General features: G+C 42.0%; 2 protein-coding genes and 1 long non-coding RNA gene across 9 annotated transcripts in view; 2 read left to right on the top strand and 1 right to left on the bottom strand.

Annotated features, from left to right (window-relative positions):
- Positions 1–2,724, top strand: part of MTRR (5-methyltetrahydrofolate-homocysteine methyltransferase reductase) — a 30,640-nt gene extending 27,916 nt beyond the window's left edge. For all 6 annotated transcript variants that reach the window (XR_014529607.1, XR_014529608.1, XM_083519338.1 and 3 more), the window contains exon 15: positions 469–2,724. Coding sequence is in view for 4 of the 6 variants with exons in the window: in XM_083519338.1 (XP_083375464.1) it covers positions 469–613 (145 nt within the window). In the remaining 2 variants the exon portion in view is untranslated. The remainder of the gene's footprint in view (positions 1–468) is intronic.
- Positions 2,725–3,513: 789 nt separating this feature from the next.
- Positions 3,514–18,837, bottom strand: part of SEMA5A (semaphorin 5A) — a 133,968-nt gene continuing 118,644 nt past the window's right edge. For both annotated transcript variants that reach the window (XM_083519101.1, XM_083519102.1), the window contains exons 17-22: positions 18,122–18,331; positions 16,698–16,868; positions 15,340–15,495; positions 14,854–14,901; positions 7,902–8,113; positions 3,514–7,280 (exon numbers count right to left, since the gene is read on the bottom strand). In XM_083519101.1, the coding sequence (XP_083375227.1) occupies positions 7,161–7,280; positions 7,902–8,113; positions 14,854–14,901; positions 15,340–15,495; positions 16,698–16,868; positions 18,122–18,331 (917 nt within the window). In that variant the 3' untranslated portion in view covers positions 3,514–7,160. The remainder of the gene's footprint in view (positions 7,281–7,901; positions 8,114–14,853; positions 14,902–15,339; positions 15,496–16,697; positions 16,869–18,121; positions 18,332–18,837) is intronic.
- Positions 10,043–12,597, top strand: LOC310714451. The gene is made up of 2 exons (XR_014529782.1): positions 10,043–10,280; positions 10,456–12,597. It is a non-coding gene; the product is annotated as an uncharacterized lncRNA (long non-coding RNA).

The following is an 18,837-nucleotide window of genomic DNA, read 5'->3' as shown; positions in this document are numbered from 1 at the left end:
ATGTTATAAGGAGTTAAGTATACATAAGTTTTAGGGTTTTAATGGTAAGATAAGGTTAAAATAAATTAAGACAATTAAATGACAGAAAATAGTGAAAGATGGAAAGGATTTGCTGAAATAATTAATAACTAGAATACAAAGGAGGGAGGTGTGAGGAGGTCGATGAAACAAGTTAATGAAAGATAAAGATATGGAAATATTGGAGGTGTTTTTTAATTGTTTTTGTTTTTGCTTTTGTTCGGATGTATTGTGATTTTATTTGGTCTTTTTTCTTTCTTTTTTCTCTTTTTATACGTACTGTAATGTTTTGATTTGTATTATTTACTTTTGCTTTTTCTTTTTTACTTTGTTTTGTAATTCTTAAACTCTTAATAAATATTATTTTTTTTAAAAAAGAAAGTGACACCACCTCCATCAACGGTACTGGTTTGTCTGCTTGACTGACGATGATTTTTCTCATTTTTTCAGAGATGCAAAGAATATGGCTAAAGATGTGAACGATGCTTTAGTAGATATCTTAACTTCTGAGAGAGGAGTTGATGAACTGGAAGCACTGAAGATGCTTGCTCTGTTAAGAGAAGAGAGGAGATATTTGCAAGACATCTGGGCCTAGGAACTAGCCACTCTCTGCTTAGTCCATTTGGCATTGATGATCTGTGGGAAGAGCTTTCAATCTCTTTCAGCCATGGATAACCTTTTTATACATATGCTGGTTGGTGGTGACACAAGTCCTCTTGTCTGATACCTAATTGATATTATCCTACTAGCCTGCACAGTTGGAATCACTCATTTCAGAGACATTTTGCACAAGGAAATGAACTCTTCAAATATGCCATCTGTCAGTGCCTTTTAATTTGTAGGTATTTTCTCAGCAAAAGTTGTCAGATGGCGTTTATTTTCTGGCTTGGAGCACCAGATGAAGTAAATATTTAAAGCAATCCTACATACACTGGTCTTTCTCTTCTGCTGATCTGGAGATGCATTCAAGAATAAGGTAGTGTGTGCAGCCTCCACCACTTCTGCTTGGGCAACAGGGTTTTCTTATTGACTGCCTCATCAGAGATCATCCACCCAACTTTTGCACCTTAGGATGGAGGTGGAAATTGTACAGGAACCCAGTCTTTTAAATAAGGAAAACTATTTATAGTTTATTTATTAGCCTTTTAAAGTGTTGATACTTTGTATCAATTTCAAATGATTAATAGGACGATCATGAAATATCCTTACAGAAAAGAGAATAGGACTGCAGCCTTCACGTGACTACATAGAAGTTAGAAACAAGATAGACTGGTTTTAGATCACTATGAGAAAAGATACTTAAACCACTAATTTAAATCATGTTTCTTGCTTTGTAATTAATGAATTATCTGATGAGTGGATCCGGATTGATTGCTTACAGACCAGTTTACAGTTAAAGGGTTTACAGTTATACGTTGTTTTACGAGGAATGTCCTGTGAACTCAAGCGTTACAGCTTGCCAGGCAGACTAATCCCTCCTCCTCCTCCCCCCCGCCCCCCCGCATGCTAGGTGGAGGTTCTTCCAGTCGCCCTCCACAAAGCCAATTGTCTTGGGGCAGGGGGAGAATGGAGGAAGCTCCATTGTGCAAGCAAAAGGACTTGCTAGGTGAATCCTGCCCAGTCTTCCTATTACCCAGGAGCATCATCCAATACCTCTGCACAATTCGATCTGAGACAGTGGGAAACATTGGTTAATGGACTGCTTTTTGGCCTGACGTTCAGATGGTGGAATCCTCAGCAAGATCATTGACTTGACGATGAGGTCCACAGTCCAGTTTATTAGCTGTAATGAGTTATGGCCAAATGCCCAGGAATTCCAGAGCCAAGGTTAGTAATTGATTACTATTACTGGGCAAAGGAGAAGAAAAGTAAATTTTACATTTAGTTAAGTCACATATTTATAATTTTTGTAATAATGCACAAGCTGTTTAACACTTGTTTCAGAAGTCAAATATTTCTCCCCATATTTTTTTTCTTGCAACCTTCAATCAGCCTTTGCTTCAATGTCTTTGACAGAGGGTTGTGAATTGAGTTTCAAGCGCTAAATGGACATCTGTCCTAAATTTAGATTTCATTACAAAATTATTTTCACAAATTATTTTCACTATAGCACCTGGATGGGCTGTCAGGATCCTGGAGTAAAGCTGCAAGTTCAACAATGGACTTGCTTTTGGGCGCAAATAATTATTCCAGTACACTAATTTTCACCTCTGAAGTTGCATCCCTGGGGTCATGTCCAGTGCTGGTGGTTCCACTTGCTCAGCAGAACCAAATTGTTCCATGTGCGTAGAACAAAGAGGCAGTGAAGCATTCCACAGTGACACTAGAATTTGGGGACATCACTAATGGTTGAACACTGGAAGGTTTAGGACAATCAAAGAAAGTATTTCTTCACATAGTGCATAGTTAAACTCTGGCAATCGCTGCCACAAAAAGCAGCAATAGCCACCAATTTAGATGGCTTTGAAAGAACTTTGGGGCTGCGAAGATAGGAACATGACTCATGTAATGTTGGATACAATGCATGGCTATGGTTTTAAATGCAAACAGTATAATTCCAATTGTGTTGATGAAATTAGAGCATATGGATGATAATTATTTTAAATTGTTGGGACTTAAATGTGTTGAAATTGGATTGAAACATGCCCAGTGTTTGTGAGAAAGTGCAAACTGATTTTATTTTCAATATATATTTTAAAACTAAAACGGTTCTGAGTTTTTCTCATCTTCTTTGAACCATTTGACTGGGTTACAAGGTTGTCCTTAGACCAGGAAGCAAACAAACAAAGCGGATTCTTCTTTTAACACCTGCTTGAAATCCACACATAACGTTCTTTGTGGCAGAACATTTTGATGTTAAAAGCAAAGGAGCAGTGCAAAAACTGGCAACTCCCTTGGATCTACCGTGATACTTCCTATAATTATTTCAAATGTGAGTAACTTCTGAAGATATTAAGTCACCCCTGCAAAGAATTCTGTAGTTTCATTTCCCTTTTAGCATTGCTCTTAAAATGTTGCTGACACTCAGTTTAGGTGGTTTATGGATCTCTTAATGCTAAAGCTGCTGGATTTCTGATGACCTCTAGTTTTTATAGATGCTGATTACTGCATCTGTTAAGAACTCATAGAATTTTAAAAATGGAAGTGCTGTTGTGGGTTTTTTGGGGTTTCACTGGGTGATCAGTTTGTTTCCAGCTGCCACATGTTCCTTCTGTAGTTTATTGCCGTAGGTTTTCATCTTCCACCTTTGCTACTTACCAGGGTAGCACTCAGTGGAGCTATCACCATTCAAAGAATAATTTGAAAAAATGAAGCAGTGAACTCCCCACCCCCACCCCAAGTTTAAAATGTGGAAGTTAACACACGCCACCCACATGTTTTCACCAGGTACCTTCCCAAGGAGAGTGTTCCATAACACTGGAATGTAGTGTAGTGTTCCTTCTCCCTGTGTTAGAGAAATGTGACTTGAGAGAAAGAGGACTTAAAGACTTAGGATAACTTTGTTAATAATCTGTTTATTTACAAATGTACAAGTTGACTGTGATGGAGGCACAGCAGTCGACAAAGGCAGTGTCACTTCCAAATCAACCACAGGCTCCCCAGCCAGCCAGCTCTAAACAATCAAGACCAAATCAAGGTCTGCTAGGCTCTCTCCAGCGTCTCTTTTAGTTCTAGGCAAAGCAGCCTCCATCCTTGCACCATCCTGGGCATTGCTGTCACTGTGCATGCTGTGTGCACAAGGCCAAGACAAATGTTCTAGGGGGGATTTTTAATTGGTAGTTTTATATATACACACACAGACACCTGCTCCAGGAAGGAGACAGTTGTCCTTTTCGTGACAATCAAGCTGTTCACATACTTGAAGGCACTGCTCAGCTGGCTTCAAATGTCCTAGGCAAGAGGTTGTGGGAGAGACTCACCTTGCCCCCACGCTGGTTTTATCGTAGAAAACATTCCAATAGAAACAACAGGAATTAAATGCTTATCTGCACACCTAGCAGCTATGTGCCAATGGGGAAGAGCACACTGGGCTGTACAAAACTCGATGGTGCATTGATACCGAAAGGCTTCCTAATGGCAACACAATCAAATGCGCTGTTGTGTGTCCACCCTTTCACACTGCCCTGTGCCAGTCTTATGATAAGGGGCTCTTGGGAAGGAGCCTTTCCCCAGAGGGTGGCAAGAGGAACACGCTTTGTGGCTTCTGCAGGCAGTGGGTGGGTTGAGAGCTGACTTCTAAACACAAAACAACCCTAAGCATGGGTGTAAAACATGAGTATTCCTTGATGGAGAGAAGGGAGGATGCAGTAAAGAAGAAGCATGAGATGGAAGGAACAGGAAACAAGGGCGGGGAGAACTGATGAGCAGAGGAAGGTGAGGCAAGCAGAGTAAGCACTGCATTTTCAGGTAGGAAAGAGCTTCTGCCTTGTTTTTTCATCCAACAAATTTGAGGCATGTCTGTTTCTTTTTAAGGCCAGTTCTATGCCCAAAGACTTGTGGACAGTATCCAGCAAGAAAAGCATGTCCCAGGTTAGACAATGGAAGAATTCTGTTGGCTGAAGGAAAGTTCTGTCAATTCATGGATCTGGGGAGGTTAGGTGAGCAGAAAGAGGCAGGCAACCCCTTTTGCCACCGCAGAAATGGGCTTCCAAATCCCACTGCTCTATTGACACAGTTGCATCACCACAGGAAGCACTAGCACAATCCAAGCAAGAGCGAGGAGTTTAAATACACTGAAATCCATGGCTGAAGGCACAGCTAACTCTGGCCCATAACAGGTATGACATTTCCTGTTCACTTAAAGTAAACCATGGTTAAAAGTTCAAAAATTCCCATTAACCCTGGACAGGAATGTAAAATAGATAAGGTAGGAATAGAGCCTGAAAAACTCAACCAGTCTTGCTAAAAGAATGGAAAATGTTAGTGGCCTCAGATCACTAATTCCCTCAGATGGAGGGAATCAGCAAAGTCGGGATATGATGAGAAGAGAAACTAGGCCAGAACTATAGTCATGGTACCTGCGTTTTGTGTGAAGAAGAAAAATCTCTCAGGAATCAATACTGCAAGATGGGGAATGCCCATAAATGAATATAAGGTTAAATACTGTAAATTAAGGGGTAGAAGTGGTTCCCTGTTGCAAAAGGGTTGGGGGGGGGGTGGGCAGTAAGAAGGAACCCTATAAAAACTGGCCTTGAGCTTTCAGGCTTTTTATGCAATACAAGGGGTAATTGGCTAGTCTTTGACAACAAAATGGCAATGTGCATCCTAATGAACTACTTGACTCGCCAAGGCATTTTTGCATGGCTGCAGTCCTACAGCCACCCATCATTGTCCCCCAGCAATCTCACCTGAGATTTTAGATGCTCTTTGCTCCCCAATACAGAGGGATCCTTTGCAGCTGCAGAGGGGTGGGGAACCCCAGAGGCAGAAAAGGACAGCTGCGGGAGGGGAGCCAATTCCCAACTTGTTTTAAGAAAACCATCAAGGGAAATTGTGTTACGTTTAACAAAAAAGGTGTACTGCAACTGTAAGCTCATCTCAAGCAGTGCCGATTAAGAAACCATTTGTGCAGCTGCCTCTGCCCCTCAAACGGTTTGGCTCTTAGGGAAGAAATGTGTTCTCAGGACCAGGTATGAAAAACAGGAAGGAATCTGAGGAAAGAAACACAGTGTCTTCTACAGAGGCACAGAAAAAAATATCCACTATGCTTTGTGTTTCCACACTGTAGCTCTTGCATTTCCGCTTAAGGCCTGACTGCCGCCTTGTGAGTGTCAGTGGCCAATGGTCTCTTGCTTCAAAATAAGAGGGCATTTCCATTGAGCCAATGCTCTCCGTTGCTCAAGACAAGCATGGGGTTGCTAGCTCAAGGTGAGACACTGAGCTTCAAATTTGTGTGCTTGGAGGGAGGGCAAAAGCGGTCTTGTGTGTGCAGAGCTAAAGAATCAAGCGCACATCCAAAGAGCGTAGAGCCCTGGCTTGCTCTCTCCTTTTTCACTACCATGAAATGTTACATCATATTTGGTATTTACTTTAGCAAATAGAACATATACACCTGAGCTATACATGCTGTGAAACCAGCTGGCTGAAGCATTTAATGTAATAACTCTGACATTCCTTGCAACAGAATAGTAGTTTTTCTTTGAAAAAAAGGCAAACCTATCATTATTGATAAACAGCCCAACAGCAAGAGGGCAGTGAAACTGGTACAAAATTTGGAGCCCCAATTTATTTCCTCTAGTTTGTCATCAAGCACTTCCACTATTTACATAACCAGGCATGATGAGAAATCTCACTTGGTGCATCAAAACTATTGCAATAATGCTTTGCTTTATGCTGTTTTTAATTTCATGAATAATAAAAAAGAGCCATTAAAAATAGAAGCATTTGTGCTTTCCATCTCTTCCTAAGGGAGGCAGGCAAAGGGTGTGATGGATCTGCAAGCCAGTCCTGGGCCATCTTTCTGCTCTGGTGGCTTTGTGAATGTCCTAATGAACAGTCCAGGTGGAGCCCATGCAGATGCATTGCAGGGGCTACCCATCAGGCAGACGTAGATCCTTAGTAACATGTGAAAATAGTTTGACATGTCTTGTTTCACAGATACATCCCGGCAGATTGAAACAGACAAAGCATGCACATTTCTGATCGGTTCTATCACTCAATGGCTCCATTTCTCTAGCACCTCTTTTACCAGCTTCCCTTGTGCCAGAGGTAGCTTGTAGTCCTGCCATAAACTATTCCCAGTTTCCACAAGGTCCAAAACAAGTTCATGAGTCCCAAGTATCCAGCCAAGAAGGTGCCAATGACCCTTGAAGGTGAGAAGGACTTGCTTCCATACAAATCAGGATCATTCCTTTCAATAATCTTATTTGTGGCAGGGAGGAGGCCTCCCAATTGTATAAAGGTTTTCTCCTAGGCGGTCTCTAGCAATTAGGAGGATGGCAGCATGTTGACCAAAACAGATTGGCCAATGCAAAAGGACCCCATGATCTAATTCTACAGTACAAATATTGTACTGAAATGCAACATTTTAGAAAGGGAAACCTTTTACCCACACAAGTCCATGTTTTGTTGACGATGGCAGCAACATGATGTCTGAGGACCCAGGCCTTGGGGACGAATGTGAGTTATACAGATTTTCCCTCTTAATACTCATCATAGTGGTTCAGATCTGTAAAATAGGCATTGGAATATGCCTTTGCAGTGAGGTGTGGATTTAAGTACTTGTTTTGCTCTTCTAGTATCAGGTTATTTTTGTTAAATGCCTGGGAATAAGAAAAGGGAGGGGGAGGAAGAGTTTAGAAAACACATCATTCAAACTGAAATAATAAAATGCAAAGCAGGGCAACTGATCACTAAAAGATATGCACACTTATAACATTCTCTAGGAGGAGGAGGGGTAGAGATGGCAAAAGCAACACCAGAGGTTGAAATTGGAGAGATAGCAATTGGAAGAAATATAGATTTAAATGGATAAGGAAGGAGGTGAAAAAGAGAACTGAAGTAGCAAGAAGATGTTCAGGACAAGAAGACCGGGAAGAACACAAGAGGAGGAGGAAACCCAAAAGGTATGACTTTGTAAATGTGTAACACCTTTGCAGCAGACACTGCCGTGGTCACTCTTATTCACACAAGAATGACAAGAAGGAAGTCTTCATGTGGAAATCTTTTCCTGTAGGCTCCGTGTGAGTAAGATAATGTGTGTGGTTTTTTGTTTTGTATTTTTGCCTCCCCCCCCCCCCTCAGTAAAAGTTTTGACCCATTAGAATACTGGTTCCATAAATCTGAAACATAACAGCAGCAGTCCCTTTTGGGACCACAGTAATTGTCCAGAGTATCTGCACATCTAACACCTTTAAAGAGCACCAGCCCTATCCATTCCTTACCTTGATGGCTTCTACAGAGTCGTACTTGTCCAGCTTGTTGATGTGATTAGTGATGTTGGTATTCAGAGGAGCCGGTGATACTGGGTGGATGACAGTTGCATCGTGCGACTGCTGCTGGTACCGTTGGCAGTAAGTGTAAACCAAGAGAGTCAGAAGGCACCCGAGAATGCAGCTGCTCAGCCCCACAGCAGTCATATGGAACGTATTAAACTCTACAGGGTGGAAGAGGCAAAGCAGAGTTGGCAGGTTTTGCTTACATTTGATTGATTTCTAGACAACCTGCTTATGCATCGCTATGTCAGCACTTTGTATGCACCATGCAAAACAGGCCCAGCAGGGGGAATAGACAGAGTAAAACTACATACAGGTCTTTCTTTTTTAGTAGGCATGGCTGGGCAGTTCTCTCTCTTCATTCTTCATGCAACTTTCTGAGAATCTAGCATTCTTTTTTAAAAAAACAACGACAAAAGAACAAATATGTTTCTTGTCCTCATGATTGGGAAAGGCGGTGGTGTGGGATTAGGAGTTCCTGTGGTCATAAGATGCTCTCATTGGAGAACTAGAAGAGGGTTACTATTCTTATCATTTATATACTTCAATTTAACCAAAGATCCCAGGGTGGTGTACAACATTAAGAACATAATCATAAGAACAGCCCCCCCCCAATATTTAGAATCATAGAATCATAGAATCATAGAGTTGGAAGAGACCACAAGGGCCATCGAGTCCAACCCCCTGCCAACCCCCCCCCCCCTATTTAACAGGCCATACATTATCTAACGGCCAAAGGCCTGGGGAAAGAGAAATGTGTTCACCTAAAGATATGCAAGCCTCTCTGGGGAGAGCATTTCACAGTTGGGAGCCACCACAGAAAAGGCCCATTATCATGTTGCCACCCTCCAAACCTCTCCAGGAGGGAGGACATAGAGAAGGGCCCCGTTGTGTCTTCTTGCCCGCTTTGTCTTCCCCCTGAAAAACTGCTGGAGAGCCTCCAGAACAACATGGGAGGGAGCACAGGAGGGGGAAGGAAGGGGGAAGTATTTCCTCCTGTGGGAGCCTCAGCTTGACTGCAGTGTCTTCCGCGAAGGGGAGGAGTGAAATCTCGAAGATTTTTTTTTTGAAGTGGTGGAGGAAATAGCTTACCTATTTTACCAGCATTTTTAAAAGTAGAGAACTAGTACAAAAGCAGTAAAAAGCTACAGGGAAAACAGTTCCCAAGAATACCGGGAAAAAGAACAAGCCAGTATTAAACTTAAATCTACTGCTGCTTCCTCTGGAACCCCTTTATTCACTCACTTTTTACAGTATAGCTAAATGATATTGCCATCAAACTCTTGTTTCCATGTGTTTCCCCCATGCTGCTTTGTCTCTTTGGGGACAGACATTAATCCAACTTTTTTCTTTTTTTATAGACAAACGGAACAGCAGAGCAATCTCTGCAAGTGGAGATAGCCTTTCCGTCCCTGGTGCTTTCTAGATGTTGTGGACTCTTAATAGTCCCAAAACATCTGGAGGGCACCTGGTTGGCAAAGGCTGTCTTCATGTTACTCTTCTGTCTGCTTAGAGGGGCATTTACAGTCACATTTTGGGGTGTTTTAACCAGGTCCTGAGAACCCACCTTTCCCATGATTGCCATTGTCAGAGGTGGGGGTGTTCCTTTCTTTCATTCAATTGATGATGATAAACACTGCTACAATGTAGGCTTGCTTCATTTTCTTTTTAATTATTAAAATATTCATACAATAGCACTTGAACATAATTAATCGCTTTGGAATAAGTCCACAAATTAAAACAGAAGAATGGTAGCTAAGGGAAAAGCAATTAAAGGAGATGGGACCAGAGAAGACCATTTCAGGAAATGGCCAGTTAAGGAGCTGGTTGCACCGCTGCTGGGAGAAGCAGGAGCTACCGTACTTTTCTGTGTATAAGACTAGGTTTTTTTTTACTTTAAAATAAGGTTAAAAATATGGGGTGTCTTATACATGGATAGTGCATATGTCCATTTTCTAAATTTGGGGTCCCCAAAAGTAGGGAGTGTCTTATACATGGGGGCGTCTTATACATGGAAAAATATGGTACTTTCAGCCACATCAGAGAAGATGCCTTCACGGACCAAAGGCTACAGTTCTAAGCACACCATTTAGTCCTGCTGGCCACATGACCTGGAAGGTGTATGCCAGCTCCCTCGGCCAATACAGCGAGATGAGCGCCGCAACCCCAGAGTTGGTCACGACTGGACCTAATGGTCAGGGGTCCCTTTACCTTTACCCCTGATTCTTATTTATACATGCTGTGAAGCCTGCGTTCCTCCAGTGAAACCTCCAGCCAGCACAAGGCGATAAGAGGCCTTCCTGTCCTTACCTTTCAGCGCCAAAAGCAGTGGCGTAGCGTGGGTTGTCAGCACCCGGGGCAAGGCAAGTAATTTGCGCCCCCTAACCTGTGGATTTGGGCCCCGTAACCCGTGGATTTGCGCCCCCTGACCCTAACCCCCAGATGTTGCACCCGGTGCGGCCGGCCCCCCCTACACCCCCCACGCTACGCCACTGGCCAAAAGGCAGCAGTGGAGACTGGGGGCTCCAGCCAACCCTTTCCAAGAGTGCAGTTGCCAAGTGAATGGCCCCATGCCAAGGTGACCATCCACTGGCGTGGGGACACCCTTGAGCAAAACTCCAGGAAGCCACACCCTCTCTCTCGTGTTGTGGTGTCTGGTATTCATCTGCAGCCACCAAATGTATTCTTTAAAGTGTGAAAATAATGTTTGCCAGAACCTTGGAAGTCAGTGTAGTTTCTCAGTAAGATTTGGCCCACAGAGCTCTTTGCCCTCCCCCTGACTAAGAGAAGCAGAATAAATGCTTCAAGCTAAGAAAACTCAAGGTCACTGTTTTCCATAATTGACTCTTTTCACTTTGCATAACTGCTCCTGATAACATAAATCCAGCGTTCATTGGCTTTTGTAGATATGGTGCACACTTTAAATTTTAACACTGAATGCACATGATTTATAGTACAAATCTGACCCAACTTCCTCTTGAAAGGAAACTGAGTACTCTTTGAGGTATCAAGGACCCTTATGGAGAAGAAAGTTCTTTTCTGGCTTCCTTGTTTCAATCCATAATTTAGAAAATAGTGGTGTATGGATCTGTACATGGATTGAAAACAAACACTCTCCTTATATGGTTGAAATACCCCATTTCCTTCACTGACAATATACAGGCACCAATTCTGAGACATTGTAAATACTGTTTCCGGAGCTCAAGTCAGCAATTACATGCCTATTTTCAGACTCTCATTTAAGAACTTTCCTAGTCTCATCTGAGATGCACAAATCCCTGGGTTAAGTACTCAAAATGGGTATTGATGGTTTCTCTGATGACAACTTATGAGTGGGAAGACTCGTCCTTTCGGGACTCTGGAGGTGAACTGAAGATGATCTCTGGACTAGTCCTGCCTTGGAGAGTCTTCTTTTGCCATTCCTCCCCTCTTTGCTTTAAACAAATCACAGTCAAGTTGTTGTAATAGGCCACTGAAGGACCTTTCTCCTGTAAGGCTCTGTGCTCCCTGAACTTTTTTAAAAAAATCCTGCTTTAAGTATAACATATGCAAGGTAAGCAGCTGTGCCTAGTTACTCTTATTTTTACTATTTTTCAAAATGTATTCTGCTTCTGTTAAGTCACAAGGAGGAAGGAGTGAGGAGATTTCAGCAGGCATTGTTTTAGGACTCCTGCATAGATTGCCACTTATTTATTTAAATTGTTTTATTTATGTGTTCCTGATTTAAATTTGAACCCTGCATTTCCAATCAAAGCAATTTATACTGATCAATCTGCAAATGTACTAGTAAATAATATTATCTCAGACAAATGCCAAATAATAAAAGGTACTAGACAAGGCTGTCCCTTATCTCCGTTCTTCATTTTGACATTAGAAATATTGCAGCAGAATATAAGGAGAAACAAGGAACTCAAAGGAATAGAGGTGGGACTCAGAGCCTACAAATTAAGGCCATTTGCTGATGATGTGGTATTAACATTGGAACAGCATATGGTAAGCATTCCCAAAGCATTAGAAAAAATTAAAAGGTTTGGAGAAGTGGCGGGTTTCAAAATAAATACAGATAAAACCAAAATGTTGGTTAAAAACATGGATGAGCAGCCAAAAAAGGCCTTAGAAAAGATCTCTGGCCTAAAGAGGTTAAAAAGTAAAATATTTCAGGATTTGGCTGTTGGTGAGAAATCTCAACTTATTTATATTAAACTGTGGGAAGAGATTAAAAAAGAATTGGAGATTTGGGAAAGGATGAATAAAGTTTTCACTGTTAGGCAGAATTTCAGCCATTAAAATGAATGTACTACCTAATATGTTGTTTTTATTCCAATCTATTCCGATTGTAAATAAGTTGCCTCAAAGAATGGAAGATGGCTTTTTCTGGCAGGGGAAAAAAGCCATGAATCAAACAAAATCTTGATAGATGTAAAGAAAGAGGAGACTTTGCCTTGCCAGACCTACAACTGTATTATGAGGCAGCCTGTTTGTGTTGGCTAAAGCAATGGATCATATTGTAAAATGCAGGCATTTTGGATTTTGGAAGGCCATGATATAAAATTTGGCTGGCATGCATGTCTTTGGTATGGGAAAGCTAAAATTTATAAGAGTTTTACAAACCACATCATTAGGAAGAATTTATATAGAGTTTGGGTTGGAAAGAAAAATACCTTTGTGGTTATCCCCTATTGAAGCAATTACAATTAATAAAATTAATATGGAAAGACAATGGGCGACAAATAGGGAACTGCTGGATTTTACAGGTAGGGAACCCAGACTGAAACCTATGGAGGAATTAAGGAGCCATGTTACGGGTTGATTACAGTACCACCAGTTACTTGATACGTTTAAGATAGATTCAAAAAATGGATTCCTGGACCAAAGTTCACAATTTGAAAAACAATTATTACAGAATAAGGGCAAGCCATTATCTAAAAACTATAACTTTTTATTAGAATGGGAAACAAAATACGAGCTAGTCAAAGCTTCAATGACACATTGGGCAATAGATGTAGGACACAATATAGACTTAAACGTCTGGGAGAAACTCTGGAAAAACGATTCGAAATTTACTGCATGCTATTAACTGAAAGAGAACTTTATGAAAATGATTCATAGATGGTATTTAACTTCAAGTTGGCTAAAATGCTTAAAGCCGAATCAGATATGTGTTGGAAATGTAAAGAAATGGAGGAAACTTTTTTTCATGTGTGGTGGACATGTAAAAAGGTAAAAGAATATTGGGAAATTATTTATAACAAGTTGAAAAAAATGTTCAAAACAACTTTTTCAAAAAGACCATAGTCCTTTTTGGTGGAAATAATTCAGACAGAAGTTCCTAGGTGTCAGGAAAAAAAATATTTATGTACAGCATAATTATGTACAGCAGCTTGGGTTTGGTTGCTCAAAAATGGAAAGTGAGGGAGTTTCCAAGCAAAGAGGACTGACAACTTAAGATGTTAGAATATGCATAACTTGTAGGTTTAACATATAGAATAAGAGAGCAAGAAGAACATATATTTAAAGAAGAGTGGAAAATATTTATTGAGTATATGGAAAATAACTGTACACAGCTGAAAACGCTGGCAGCATTAAGATAAAATCAACAGTGTAAGTAATTTTGAGTGTTGTAAAAGTGGAGAACTGATTAAAATGGCTAGAGTAAAATATGCAGGAATGAAAGATAAACAGAATGAACCATGGAAGGAGAAGGAGAGAAGTTGTTGGATATTTAAGAGAGGTTAGGCTGGCCTCAACTAGAGCCAGGGCCTTCTCGGTCGCGGCTCCAATCTGGTGGAACGCTCTGTCACAAGAGACTAGGGCCCTGCAGGACCTGACATCCTTCCGCAGGGCCTGCAAGACAGAGCTGTTCCACCAGGCCTTTTGTCAGGGCGCAGCCTGACCCCCTCCTCTGGCAATCTGCACAAAATTTTGCTTGATGGTTGCCATTAATTTGATTTTAATTTGATTTAATTAATTTTATAATGAATGTTTTAGAATGTTGAGCTATTTTGATTGTTGTTAGCCGCCCTGAGCCCAGCTTCGGCTGGGGAGGGCGGGATATAAATAAATTTTTTTTTTATTATTATTATTATTATTATTATTATTATTATTATTATTATTATGTAAAATGTTTATTTTGAACTGAATAATTGAAAACTTAATTCAAAAAAATAAAAAAAAATTGTACCCTGCATTTCCAAACCATCACTGGTGGACGAAGGGGGGGCGGGGTGAGGGGTCTGCCCCGGGTGCCATCACAGATGTCCCTGGGACGCGTGCCACACCCCCACGAGTGGCGCACCACACCCCCAGGAACCTGTGCCAGCCACGCCCCCGCCTGTTCTCCGCTCCCAGGGCCAGAGCATGTAGCTCCGCCATGGCAAGCAATATAAAATGATCCTAAAGCAAGAAGGTAAAAAAAAAACAATGACAACTACCAGTTTTACTGAGTTGCAGACTTAATGTCTGCACATTCAAGGCTCAAATTCTGTATCATTCTACGATTCTTTCCGCCCCCCCCCCCTCACTTTTTTAAAAAAACCCCAACGCAGCCTGAGCAGGTTGTGAATCTGGGCAGAAGAAGAATGGATGGAGAAAGGTTACGTAACCCACTCAGTGTCCTCTTCGGCTTACAATTGCCCTTCCCAAACGGCTTCTTCATCTGGGGTCATCTTCCCAGCCCAGGTGGAAATGCAGCTTGGGGAGCTTGAACTGAGCACCATCCAGGCTCTTGCCTGATTGGACTTTCTTCCATGCAGGTTTGTTGCTTTACATTTAAAAAGCAAGGAGAATGGAGGAAAGCATCACGTCCAGGGTAGCAGAACACAGCACAGAAAGAATCAGGGAAAGAATGCAGAAAAATAATCAGGGATGGAAAGAAACCTGGGGAGGGGGGAGGAACACTTACCGCCACATCGTTGTTCTTTGATGCTGCTGGTCCTTGCTACTGTTATGTCTGCAACAGCAAATAATTCAATTATACAGAAGTCATAAAGAAAAACAGCCCAATGTAATTCTTTAACATTTCTGTTCAAGTGTGAACAATATAAATATCAGTCTGGTATGAATAATTCTTAACTCAGCAAGAATGCTCTTCACTATCAATCACACACTTTGCTAATTTGCTGTGGAAAAAGAAAACATGCTTCATTCTGCAAACATAGCTGCTGGTGCCACATCTCCTGTGGCCTCAGTTATTTCCAGTAAATGCTAGCAGGACTCCCGTTTGTGAAACTTCATTGTGAAGCTCTACACACCTCCCCTTCCCACAAAGTGTTGGCAGAGCCCCACACACTGTAGGCAGCTTACGATTTTGTAAAATGATTTGTAAAAATTACACACTTGCTAGATTCCAGATTAGAAGACAGGAGAAAGAGATAAGCAATACCCTTACCTGGTATGAAATTGGAATCGGAAATACATGGGTGACTCTCAGTGGTATTTCCAGAACACTGGTTACCCACAGGAAATAAAACATTGCACTGGCGGGTGCGGAACTGGACGCCGGATGAATCGCAGCCAGACCACTCTGACCAGTCCGACCAGCTATCTGTGACAGCCAAAAAATAAAGAGGCACATGAAGGGGTCAGCCCACACAGCAAATTGTTTTTAAGTGTTTTGTATACTTTTCCTATGAAATAATCCATTTTTATCGCAAAGTTGTCTTAGAAGACATCTGATTTTAGAAGACATCTGAAGGCAGCCCTGTTTAGGGAAGCTTTTAATGTTTGATGTATCACAGTATTTTAATATTCTTTTGGAAGCCGCCCAGAGTGGCTGGGGAAACCCAGCCAGATGGGCGGGGTATAAATAATAAATTGTTGTTGTTGTTGTTGTTGTTGTTGTTGTTGTTGTTGTTGTTGTTGTCCTGATTCTGCAAGGAAAATCCATGCACACACAAAAAGGATTGCCTAACTTGAGGTGGCTACCATGCACAAAGGATGCTGTGGATGTTCAAGAAATGCACATCTAGACCTTGAGACTGCATGTGGGGTGTCCTCAGATGGACTGAGTCAAAGCCAATCACCAGCTTGGAGGGCTGGGGGCGGGGGATGAATCCAGCTATTCCCTCCTTCAACCAATAACAAGTCATCAAAGGGTACAGTGTACTGACAATTTGTACAATGACGAGATGCTCACATCCAGCAACAAGCAAGGAAGCCACTGCTATGCAGGAGGTCACAGAGTCTGAGGCCCAAATGTGCATATTCTTTTGATTCTTTCTTTGAATAAGCAAGGCAGGCGGCATCTCTCACAAATCCTGTGAGAGCTGACCTACAGCGAAACCAGGGCTGGCACCACATCTCACATTCAGTACAGGAGGGCTGCTGTCACAAAAGGTACCTCTGTGTCAAGTTCTCATCCAGAAGGAATACGACCACAGACCCTACGACCTGACATCGGCACACAAGGTTTCATGGCCACTTCTTTGCATCGCTAGCAGAGGCTCAACGCATGATGTGACAACATGACAATGCAATGTAAATGAGCCCATCTCTATAGGGGAGCACTGAACCTGAGGGTGCTCTCTGTGGTGGCAGCTCTTAGGGATGTGTGGTGTCGGTCTAGGACATTGCCGGTATCAAGGCAGAGATTGTTTTACAGCCTGGCGTGGAGACTTGGCACCACCACGGAGCCCCTGGGCGCCTCAGCCTCACCATTTCCACAGGGTTGTGGAGATAAAATGGGGGCAGGGAGCTATTTTGTTCTGCAGAAAAGCAAGAGAATGAATGAGCTGGGCTTTCCTGTACCTGGGCATTGCTGTGTATTGCAGAGCGCTTCTTCGGTGTGGAGTCCTAGGCAGATATCGCCTCCGTAAGCTGGTGCTGGGTTGCTGCACGAGCGAGTCCTCATATAATGGCCACTTCCACAGGTAGTGGAGCACTTAGACCACGACGACCAGCAGGACCAACCTCCATCAACTGGGAAATGACAAAACTACATTGTTTCTTTCCTCTCAATATGGAGATAAATAGTTGAATTAAGAACACAAGAAGAGTTTGGCAGACCAGGGGCCTTTGGGAACCCCATAAGCATGAGGGCTTCAGCACTCTTCCCCTGGTAATTTCCAGCAATGGTATTCTGTGACATGCCACCTCAGACACTGGAGGTAGTCCACCAGGGGTCAGCAAACTTTTTCAGCAGGGGGCTGGTCCACTGTCCCTCAGACACTGGAGGGGGGGGAGACTGTATTTTGAAAAAATAATAACAAACGAATTCCTATGCCCCACAAATAACCCAGAGATGCATTTTAAATAAAAGGACACATTCTACTCATGTAAAAACACGCTGATTCCCAGACCGTCCACGGGCCGGATTGAGAAGGCCGCATCCGGCCCCTGGGCCTGAGTTTGCCTACCCATGTACTACAAACTCATCATGGCCAACAGCCAATTAGAATCAAGGGTCATCTAGTTCAGCCCCCTGCAATGAAGGGATCCTCTCCACAGCCACCCCTGGGTGGGCTCAAACCACCAACCTTCCAATTCACAGCCAGATGCACTGACCCACTGAATCATTTTCATTTGTATTTCATAGCCAAAACCCCCATAAGTAAGAGTCTCCAAGCAAAGAGTTTCAGGCATTTTTCTAGATTCCAAAAATTCAATGTTTTAAAATAGCCCCTCTAGAAAGAGATCACAATATTTTTATTGATATAGGACAGAGGGACAAAAGCCCATCCCAATGGTACATTTTCCAAAGTGGAGGGTGATGGGCCTAGTGGCATCTGACAGAAAAATCAAGGAAATTTGAAGCTCTTTCAAAAGTAACTTTTGTGCATTCTTTCTACATTTCACTTAAAAAAAACACCCCAAAGAATACCACCAAACACCACCAAACACCACCAAAACCACCACAATTTAAATAATAAAGCAAAAGGAACAGTAAAACAAGTCAGCAATCCAACTGTAAAAAATAATATTTACACAGTGATTAAAAGACAGCAGAGACAACAAAGATACATCTCCTAATTAAAAGTCAGTTGAAATAAAATGCTAAGCAGTTAGCTTGCAGTCCTATACACTCTTTGCTTGGAGTAAGTCCCCCTGAAGTCAATGAGGCTTACTCCTGCGTAGACATGCATAGGATTACACTATGTGTATAAAATCTCTACTACTGTCCTTAGAAACTTTTTTTTAAAGAAACCCTTTTGTTCATTTCCTTGGCCACTTACCTGGGCAAGGGAGAATGTTGCATTCCTGGTATTCCAGGGATGGTCCCAGACACGGCAGCCCCCCGTACTTTGGCTCAGGGTTGTTGCAAATACGCTTGCGGTTTCGAATGCCTCTGCTGCAATCGCGGCTGCACTGGGACCAGGGAGACCAAGGGGACCAGGCACCGTTAATGGTGTGAGCTGAGTGACGCCCAGAATGCAGGAATTCACCTGCAAGAAACGGATGCACATGGTACACAAAAATGTGCCTACTAAGGAACACAATGATGGTGTTTTGTTTTTAAAAAAATACTGTTCTGATTTAATTTGAATTCTCCCACCAGTAATTTTACTACTGAGATATTTAAAAAGTGTACACAAAAAATATAATTTGGTATCAAATCTGACTGTAGTGCAAAGCTGACAGTGGCATAGACCCAAAGTGGCCTTGTCAAAGTCATGAAAAACAGCAATCTGGAGGCAATTAAACAGGGCAGGGCTAAATACCGAAAAAACCAACTTGATTCTTTTCCAACAATCTACTGGGCGGAGTATACAACAAATATGGGGACCTGCAAGGTATATTTAATGAACCCAAAGTCCAGTCTACATTTATAATCAATTCTGTGTCCTTTTTATGAGATATTTCTGATGATTATTTTTGTGTAGCATGATTTGTGTATGACTCTTATGAAATGTGAAACAAGTTTTATTTAAAAAAAGGTTATTAACTGATT

Source organism: Podarcis liolepis (assembly GCF_965112155.1).
Source record: "Podarcis liolepis genome assembly, chromosome: 8".
Classification (NCBI taxonomy): Eukaryota; Metazoa; Chordata; class Lepidosauria; order Squamata; family Lacertidae; genus Podarcis; species Podarcis liolepis.
This window is presented reverse-complemented; position numbering and strand designations above follow the sequence as displayed.